This window comes from Saccopteryx leptura, chromosome 2, assembly GCF_036850995.1.
Source record: "Saccopteryx leptura isolate mSacLep1 chromosome 2, mSacLep1_pri_phased_curated, whole genome shotgun sequence".
Classification (NCBI taxonomy): Eukaryota; Metazoa; Chordata; class Mammalia; order Chiroptera; family Emballonuridae; genus Saccopteryx; species Saccopteryx leptura.
In genome coordinates this window covers 270,493,869-270,504,488 of record NC_089504.1, presented here as the reverse complement: position 1 = coordinate 270,504,488, position 10,620 = coordinate 270,493,869, and the positions used below count along the sequence as shown (strand labels likewise).

At 41.7% G+C, this 10,620-nt stretch overlaps 1 protein-coding gene across 3 annotated transcripts in view; it reads left to right on the top strand.

Moving 5' to 3' along the window:
- Positions 1-6,337: 6,337 nt before the first annotated feature.
- The window catches only part of RPS6KC1 (ribosomal protein S6 kinase C1), a 177,942-nt gene continuing 173,659 nt past the window's right edge, over positions 6,338-10,620 (top strand). For all 3 annotated transcript variants that reach the window (XM_066361770.1, XM_066361768.1, XM_066361767.1), the window contains exon 1: positions 6,338-6,578. In XM_066361770.1, coding sequence (XP_066217867.1) covers positions 6,474-6,578 — 105 coding nt within the window. In that variant the 5' untranslated portion in view covers positions 6,338-6,473. The remainder of the gene's footprint in view (positions 6,579-10,620) is intronic.

Here is a 10,620-nt window from a genome sequence, read left to right as displayed (position 1 = left end):
ATGATACTGGTTTATAGTGTGAGAGTTGAAATAAGAAGGCAGATCTTCGTGTCTTCGACCTTAGCAGGGAACATGCACTTTGGGCAACTAAATTTTTCACCATTCGGCATGTGTCCATAAATAGAGATAATAATATTTATGAAATACAGTGAGGAGTAAGTAAAATGATAGCTGTAAAGAATCTAAGACACAGGCAGAAATGTTTTGTTTTATTTTGCATCAACTTTGCATGCAAAACAAACTTGAATACATAAAATTGGTTAAATAAACTATCTTATATTGAGTAGATAATACACATATAACAGGACTTTATGCAGATCCTTTGGGAAACTGTCAGAGGAAATCAAAAACAAGATAAAAATATTATAAAATCAAATGAAAAGTAACACAGTGTAGGTTCAATATATAAGGTATCCATTTGTTACTGTCAGATTTTTGAGCCAAGAATGGGTACACTATTGTATAATAACCTATTTTGAACTATAGATTGATACAAATTTCCCTTGTTCTTCAAGAAACCTGTAAGGTTGTAAATGAAAACCTTCCAATTCATGAAGTTACATAATATATATACATGTACTTAACATTTATATATAAATATGAGGTTAAAAAAAGTTATTTTTGCTCTTTTGCTCTTAACAGGTTTTGACAACGTGTGGACTGCAAAGAAAAGCTAAAAAATAAAGATTAAAATTCAAATTTGAAAACTCCTACACATGTTCTTATACTTCACTCTCAACCTCCATATTTTGGAAAATGTTTCTGTATAACCTACTAACTCTCTCAATAAAAATATCCCAGGCTGTCATGGTGACATCGTTCTTTCCCCTGCAGAACTTTGTCACCCGGTGCAGTGGTTTCCTAATTCCTTACAGCTGTGGAATCTTTTGTTTTTTAAATACTGTGTCTCAATTTTCCAGCCTAATATTATATCTAAGCCTGCTAGTGTGGTGGCAAATTAAAGATTTAATTTGGAACACGGAAGATTTAGTTAATAGTCTTACAGTAGTCAGTAAATCAGTCTGGAAAGCTGATCAAATATTCCATGGGTATATGTCCTGCAATGCCCCTTGATGAAAACATTATACAGTACCTAGTCTTGCTAGAATTTCTCATTTATTTCTTAATCTGGATGGGCTGAATAAATTAAAAACTCTTGTTGTCCAGGCTTTTAAAACAATGATAGGAACCTAAGACAGGATATAAACTTTGGGTTATCCCTTTTCTTCCCTCCACCCCTAAGCCCTTACTTGTTCCCATCTTTCAGCCCCAGAATGGGAGCTTTGCAGATTTGCGAGTTCCACAAGAGAACAGTCGTCTTGTGGATGCTATGGACTTGCACTCGATTCTGAAAAATGATTTTGTTGCCTATCCTGGTCTGTTTTGGGGCTCCCTGAGTTCTCTTTCTGAAAAGGTATTCAAGAGCCAAAACAATTCTCAAGCAAAGGTTCCCTGGACACAGAGGAGAATGAAGATGTTAAGAAATGGAATGACAGAGAAAAGCATGAGAAAGCTGCATGTAAGAAACAGCAAAAACGCTATTTGGTGCCTGACCTGTGGTGGCGCAGTGGATAAAGCGTCGACCTGGAATGCTGAGGTCACCTATTCAAAACCTTGGGCTTTCCTGGTCAAGGCACATATGGGAGTTGATGCTTCCTGCTCCTCCCTTCTCTCTCTCTCTCTCTCTCATCTGTCTAAAATGAATAAATAAAGTCTTTAAAACAATCTTTAAAAAACACTATTTGTGGTTGTCTAGTACCCATATGAGGAGAGAAACAATGTCTTGTCTGTCTACAGAATGAATAAATAAATGGCTATTTGATGGTAACTTTACCAAGTATTTTGACTTTGCTCATGCCAAATTAAGCATTAGCCAGAAGCAGCATGTATGTATCACTTTATTCTCTTTAATGGATCCTTGTTCATAAGTATATATTTATCTAAACCTAGAAAGTCTGGAATCCTAGATGTCAAAAAAAGATTTAAGGGAGTCTTTGAGCTATTACAATACTTCAGTTATTTATTTTTAAAATTTTTATTTATTGATTTTAGCGAGAAAGGAAGGGAGAGAGAGAGAGGGACTGGAACATTGATCTGTTCCTGTATGTGCCCTAACCAGGAATCAAGTTGGCAACCTCCATGCTTCCGGAGGATACTCTTAACTGCGCTACACAACCAGGGCTATTACAATATTTTGAAAAATGTAATTGAAATGGAAGGAAAGTCTGCAACAAGGAAGCAAAACTTTCCCCAAATCTCCAGTGCCTTAGCTTTTGATTGATAATACATATATGTGTTTAATATGGGTACATTTGTTATTTCATTTTTATTAGAAGCTCAGCTCAGTAGACATATGTCAATGACTTTGGCGAAGAAGATAAAACAAATAACTATAATGATATATTTCATTTGATTAGGAGGAAGAAATCTTTAGAACCTCGGAGTTTATTCATTCTGCAAATACTTTTAATCTTCCATCTACTGAACAGATACTGAGGGTAAAAATACAAAGGAAGTATAACTCTGCCTTTAAGGAGTTCACAGTGTAATGGAATAAAAACACCAGCCTTAAATTAGCTGACATAAATATCACGACTCTATAATAGGTGCTGTAGTTGAGATGTGGAATAGAGATGTGAGAAGAGAGATGGAGTGTCTAATCCTCTCTGAAAAGAAAAAAAGGGGGGGCTGTGAAAGAGGGCTTTATAGAAATATTAGTCCTTGAGAGAGCTGATTCCTGAAGGGTGGTGTACATTTCAAAAGAAACAGATGGCTTGAAGATCTGGAGGTACAAATTGCAACGGGTTTGGCTGAACCCTGGAGAAATGAGACTGACAGTTGAGCAGAGAGCAGGCAAGATGGATTCTTAAAAACTATGACAGAGAAATCATGGCAACAGGACCCACTGAAGACTTTTACAGAGAAATAACATAATGACATATGCTTTTATTTTATTTCTTAATTTTTATTTTATTTTTGTGATAGAGATAGAGAGACAGAGACAGAGAGAGGGACAGATAGGAACAGACAAACAGGAGGGAGAGAGATAAGCATCAGTTCTTCATTGTGGCACCTTAGTTGTTCGTTGATTGCTTCTCATATGTGCCTTGACTGGGAGGCTCCAGCCTAGCCAGTGACCCCTTGCTCAAGCCAGCGACTTGGGACTCAAGCCAGTGATCTTTGGGCTCAAGCCAGTGACCATGGGTCATGTCTATGATCCCATTCTCAAGCTGGCAATCTTGGGGTTTTGAACCTATTCTCTGCATCACAGTCTGACGCTCTATCCACTGCACCACAACCTGGTCAGGCATGATATATGCTTTTGTTTTTACAGAGACAGAGAGAGAGAGTCAGAGAGAGGGATAGATAGGGACAGACAGACAGGAACAAAGAGAGATGAGGAGCATCAATTATCAGTTTTTTGTTGTGGCACTTTTAGTTGTTCATTGATTGCTTTCTCATATGTGCCTTGACCGGAGGGCTACTGCAGACCAAGTGACCCCTCGCTAAAGCCAGAAACCTTGGGTCCAAGCTGGTGAGTTTTTTGCTCAAACCAGATGAGCTGGAGACCTTGGGGTCTCAAACCTAGGTCCTCTGCAACCCAGTCCGACACTCTATCCTAAGGGTCGGGAACCTTTTTGTTTGAGAGAGCCATGAATGCCGCATACTTTAAAATGTAATTCTGTGAGAGCCATACAATATGTTTAACACTAAGTACAAGTAAATGTGTGCATTTTATGTAAGACCAACACTTTTAAAGTACAATAAGTCTCTGAATTCTTTTTAATAATGTTATTATACTGTTGCTAACCAATGATGAATAAAGTACTTCTTACCATTAATGTGACTTCTGGTGCTGCATGGTTTTGCTGATGGCTTTGTAGTCAGGTTGATACATGGTGAGGTTAAGCTTCATGCAGGTATTGGGACTTCCATCCGTTAAACGTGATATAGGTTGGCCTTAACTTTTAACGTTCTTTAGATGTGAGAAAGACTGCTCACATGCATACGTAGAGCCAAACATTGTCAGTACAGCAATACTCACACGCTGCAGTGTGTGGTATGTGACGGGAAGCATGTTCCAAGTTTTGTGTTTTTTTTTTTGGTATTTTTCTGAAGCTGGAAATGGGGAGAGACAGTCAGACAGACTCCCGCATGCGCCCGACCGGGATCCACCCGGCACGCCCACCAGGGGGCGACGCTCTGCCCACCAGGGCGCGATGCTCTGCCCCTCTGTTGCGACCAGAGCCACTCTAGTGCCTGGGGCAGAGGCCAAGGAGCCATCCCCAGCACCCGGGCCATCTTTGCTCCAATGGAGCCTCGCTGCGGGAGGGGAAGAGAGAGACAGAGAGGAAGGAGAGGGGGAGGGGTGGAGAAGCAGATGGGCGCTTCTCCTGTGTGCCCTGGCCAGGAACCGAACCAAAAGTAAGCCGCCTCTCATCCACACCCAGGAAGGTCCCCGCTCGGGCTGCCGTGCACTTGTCATTGTGTGGCCGCATTGAGTAGTTGAAGCTTCTACTCCTCCCCTTGGCCCCAATTTCTAATCCTGGTCAGGACTGGAGGTAAATGTTGCCACCACTAGATGAAACCTCAGCTTCAGCTGGTTATGTCTATCCTGATGGTGTATATAGATATTTGACCTTTTTCTTTTTTTTTTTACTCTTTTTTGAATTTTTTTTTCCTGAAACTGGAAACGGGGAGGCAGTCAGACAGACTCCCGCATGCGCCGGACCGGGATCCACCCGGCACGCCCACCAGGGGGCGATGCTCTGCCCATCTGGGGAGTCACTCTGTCGCGACCATAGCCACTCTAGCGCCTGGGGCAGAGGCCAAGGAACCATCCCCAGCTCCGGGGCCATCTTTTTGCTCCGGGCTGCGGAAGGGGAAGAGAGAGACAGAGAGGAAGGGGGGGGGTGGAGAAGCAGATGGGCGCCTCTCCTGTGTGCCCTGACCAGGAATCGAACCCGGGACTCCTGCACGCCAGGCCGATGCTCTACCACTGAGCCAACCAGCCAGGGCTTGACCTTTTTCTTTTTAAAAGAGGCCCCTGCAGAGGGTGATATACAATGCATTACAAAGCATCACAATGTTATCTATATTGTATATGGCCCCCTGAAGGGTCATCTTCCTAAAGAGCTCAAATCTCTATATACACCATCAAAACAAACAGAACCAAGGCCCCTGCACCCAGCTGACCATGGGATTTGAACCCACAACTTCAGGGAGAACTCTAGTATTTATCAGAATCCTTACCTAGAAAGCAAACTTCTCAATCTGACAGTAGAGATGCTCTGAGAACTTATGTTACATAAGTACCCAACATTTTCTAAAATTGATTTTGTCCAGTCTCTATATAGAGAGAGTATTTGCCAAATTGATTTGAACCCACAACCTTGATGTAAGCTCCAGTAGCTATTAGCAGGACTGTATATATGAGGGGATACATGGGACTGTATATATGAGGGGTTACATGGGACTGTATATATGAGGTTACATGGGACTGTATATGAGGGGATGTTACGTGGGACTGTATATGAGGGGGATGTTACATGGGACTGTATTTATAAGGGGATGTTACGTGGGACTGTATATATGAGGGATGTTACATGGGACTGTATATATGAGGGATGTTACATGGGACTGTATATATGAGGGGGTTATCCTTTTTTATTTAACTTTTTTTTTTCAATAAATGTAATTTATTTAAACTTTAAATAAATTCTAACAGTTAGAGTGTCATTTTGGTAGGTGGTGTGCCCCAGGATTTTGTAAATGTAAAAAATGTGCCGTGGCTCAAAAAAGGTTGAAAATCACTGCTCTAGCCAACCCAGCCCGGGCAGGAATGAATATTAAGATTGATATAGGGGGTAGTGCTTGCTGTGGATTTAGAAAGGTGCACAGGATTCCTGTTAGAAAGAAGAAAGGGTTATGCCTGCCGAAAGTTCATACATTGTTGTGGGTAATTAAAAATGATAGAGTGTAAGTAGGGAAGGAAAGAAGATGCTCAGTTAGTATATCTCTCCATCCCTTAATTATTGTGTACACAGGCTGGGCAGGGGTGTGGCGGACCAAGCTGTCACCAGAGTGTCCTGGCTATAACAGCTGACACAAAACCTAGAAGGTAAAGGAGCCAGTGCACAAGGAGACTTTGCAGAGACGTCTCAGTTCTTCGGTGTGACAAAAGTGGTAGTGCCATCACCTAGTCCTCGCCGACCTGCCAATCCTGGCCCGGATGCGGGTCAGAATTTAAAATCAAATCTCCTTCTCCCGAGTTGCTGGAAGCAGCCTGACCCGGAAGCTTCTCTGCCGACCCGGAAGCAGAGCCGTGCGCCGGCGCCGGAGGCGCCGCGGTGGAGCCACCGCCCCCTCGCCGCTCGGTGCTGTTTCGTCGCCGCTCGGGGAACCCGGAGAGCCGCGGCGCCGGGTTGCCCTGATGGTTCCCGGCAGGCGGCGGCGGCAGAGGCGGCGGGAGGATGACCTCTCCCCGGGAGCAGGGTGCCGACCTGGCCCGTTTCTACACTGTCACCGAGCCTCAGCGACACCCAAGGGGTTACACGGTGTATAAGGTCACCGCCCGGGTAAGTGCCGGTGTCGGGCGGGGGTAGGATCCTGAATTGGGGCGAGGAGCTAGGGTGGGGATCCTGGTGTGGGGGGTACCTGACCCGGATCACAGCCGAGGGTGACTGGGTGCGCCTAGTGTCAGGACGTGCGTGGGAGGTGGGGGGCTTCAGGAAGACCGGGGTGGGGGCCAAGCGTTAGATGCCCGGGACCTCCCTGGAGAAGGTTGCGGTAGTGCCCCCAGCTCCCGGTGGGGCAGAGGTTGAGGGCTGTCAATTGATGACTCAGCCCCCATCCCATTTGGACTTTCTCTTCTGCGGCTGAGATTTGCAGAAGTGGTTTTACTTGCTTCTGAGTGATATGCAGACTAAGGATATAATTTATGTATTATTTTATTGACACTAATAGATGGTATTTCTTCTCTTGACCATTGAAACAGTGTCATTGTTTGCACTGAGGCAGACAGACTCTCGGGAAGGATGTCAGTGTTAGAGCCACCAACCAGCCTAGGACTTTTTTCTGTTTGTCCTTTTCCTTTAAGTTTTTCACGGTTTACAGTAGGAGCCATATGATAAATTCTACTGAAGGTGTCTTATGTGAGTTTCTTGAGGGCACATTTAAATGCTGTGAGTCTCCTTTATATTAACTTAATTGGTCCAGTTTTTCGTGCTCACTTTTTTTAGGTTTCATTGCTCGTGCTTCTTTTAAAGAGAGTTTGTATCTCTCTTCTTGGAAAATAAAGTAATAAAATTAAGTAAGTCTATGTGTATGTAATGTGTGTATGTGAATATACATGTATAGTAAGCATTTTGTACACATCACCCAGGTTCATCTGAATTATAATGATGAGGAAACTGAGATTGAAATTTTGTAATTGCCCAACTTTACATTTCATATCTGGGATTTGAGGCCACTTCTGCCTAACTGCAAATTATATAAAGAGTTAAGAATCAACTTTATCATTATCATTAATTGTTAATAAAAAAGAGAGGTACAGATAGTAGTAATAATACAATGTACGAAGGATGGAGGATGTAGTAAATGTGTGATAGCTCATGAAGTAGGTCTTGAGAAGAACCTGGCATGTGGTTTATTGAAGTGGTGCACAGTTGAGACAATGTGAGACGAGATGAGCAAGTTTGTTTAAAGATAGTAAGATCGAGCCTGGCAGAGGGCTGTACTGAAAACAGAGGGAAATCTGCTACTCCCTGTTTGCAAGTAAGATTGTTATATAAGTGTAGTGTAAGAATTTTTTTTTTAAGATTAAGGGGCCCTTATTATACCGTTCTTTTTTTTTTTTTTTTTTTGTATTTTATTTTTCTGAAGCTTGAAACGGGGAGAGACAGTCAGACAGACTCCCGCATGCGCCCGACGGGGATCCACCTGGCACGCCCACCAGGGGCAGACGCTCTGCCCACCAGGGGGCGATGCTCTGCCCCTCCGGGGCGTCGCTCTGTCGCGACCCAGAGCCACTCCAGCGCCTGGGGCAGAGGCCGAGGAGCCATCCCCAGTGCCCGGGCCACCTTTGCTCCAATGGAGCCTTGGCTGCGGGAGGGGAAGAGAGAGATAGAGAGGAAGGAGAGGGGGAGGGGTGGAGAAGCAGATGGGCGCTTCTCCTGTGTGCCCTGGCCGGGAATCGAACCCGGGACTCCTGCACGCCAGGCCGACGCTCTACCACTGAGCCAACCGGCCAGGGCCCTATACTGTTCTTGAAACCTTTGTAGTCACTGTGCTCTTCAAAAATCCAGACTTAGTTTTCTAATATAATTTATGGGATTAGAACAGTTTCCAACATATGTAATGTTCCCCTCACAGCACCCTGATCATCCCTTATTATAACACTACAGTTATATTGTGTTAATCTGTTTATATGTCTCTGTCTCTAGCAGATTTAGAACAGGTCTATTATTGGTATTTCCTTTTATGACAACTAAAGCAGTGCATGGCACACATACCTAAAAAACATGGTGAATGTTTTCCTTCCCTTCTGGGCAGCATGCCCAATAAATGTATAGTTCCCAGTGCTAAGTGCTATGAGGGATACAAAATTGACCACATAAAAGTGAGTTCAGCAAATAGTTCACAACTTAAGATAATTTAAGATCGGAATTGGGTTAAACTTTCCTTTTGCAAAATTAAGAATACAATTATCGTACACAGGACCTTCCTTTCAAGGATACTCATAGTAGAAGAGAGTTTACTGGATTTGAAGAAGTATAGTACAGGATAGAAAGTGTTAAGTGCCATAGGAGACTAGAATAGAGCTATGGGATTTCAGAAGGCAGAGATTGCTCCTGGCCCAAGAGATCAGGGAACATGTACCAATTAAGACAGGTGGTAAAAGATGAGAAGAATCCAGACAGGTGGAAAAAAGGAGTGGGCATCATAGGTGGGAGGGTAGGTAGAAGAGAGAGAGCCCCAAAAGGCTTGAAGGTATAAATGTGTGTGGACTTGAATAGCAAACACTGTGTACGATAATTGTATTCTTAATTTTGCAAAAGGAAAGTTTAACCCAATTCCGATCTTAAATTATCTTAAGTTGTGAACTATTTGCTGAACTCACTTTTATGACAACATAAATTAGAAAATAAGGTAGCACATTGCCTTAGAACTAACCAAATCTGTACAATTTGCATGATATATATTGCTGTGGTTATTTAAACTTGAAAATTGCTTACACTGCCTTCTCCTTGTAAATGTTTATGTCCTCACTTACTGCTTTTGTTACAGATTTTAATTTTACTGTTTGAGGGTCAACATGGAGGTATACTTAAAAAGTAACTGTGCTTAAATTTAAAACAAGTACAATATGTATTTTTTTTCCTTTGAGACTTAAGGAGAAAAACATCTTTACTTAGGAGAATTAACCAGGTAAGTAGAAATCTCTTGAGAGAACTTCATGAAATAAAAATTAGGTATATCTTTGCTATGTTTTCTTCTACTGATTTACTTTCAGCTTTAAGGAATAATTTTTATATTCTTGATCCTTGCAGGGTTCTTTATGTAGGACTAGAATTAAAACCATTGGAAGTGACATTGTTAAATTTTGGGTAGCATAAAAGCTCTTGCATTGCATCTTTTTAAATCTCCTTTATATATATTTTTTCCCAGTTTTCTGGAACCTCACAAGTTTAGGAAACCTAGAGGCCAGTTACAAGCTTGTTAATAGATTTTCCTAGTTAGATTCTATGTTGCTTATTAATTATTATCTAGAATTAGTACCTCTTTTCAGAATTAGAATATTAATTTGTAGGTTTCCTTGAGTCTTTCATTGAAGGAGACAGATATAAAAGAACCATTAGCAGTTTTGGGTTGCTTTATCACTATGAGTTTACGAAATTCTCATATTGTAATAGCGATTTCTCAACAATGTTAACTAAATGGTAGTTCTTGCCTGTATTCTTTCCATGAATATGGAAAGCAGAAGGTATGCCTTTATGTAAAAGACAGTGTTGCCTTATAACTTTATTTTGTTTATATTGAGGCATAATTTATATACAACAGAATTCACCAATTTTAAGTGTACAGTTTGATGAATTTGAACAAATGTATGTAGTTGTGTAAAGACCACCACGGTCATCATGGCAGAAGTTCCCCCGTGCTCCTTTGCAGTCAATTCTTCTCTCTACCCCATTTTCCTAGGCAACCACTGTTAGCTTTCTATGATAGGAGAGGTTGTGTTTTCTAGAATTATATATAATTGTAATTATAATGTTCACTTTTTCTTGATCTGGCTTCTTTAACTCAGCATGATGATGTGAGATTCATCAATGTTGTGTGTTTTTATTCTCTTTTATTGCTGACCAGTATTCTATTGTTTGGTTATATTACAGTTAATTCATTCACCTGTTGATGGACATTTGGGTTGCTTCCAGTTTTTGGTTATTATGAAGACATCTGTTATGAACATTTGTATACAAGTATTTGTATGGACATGTGCTTTTATTTTTTTTGATAGCACATAGCCTTGTATACTGTAGCTTTATACTGTCTTTTGTTTTTTTTATTTGAGGGAGGGAAGGAGGTATGGAGGGAGAGAGTGAGAGAGCAAGAGAGAAGCAT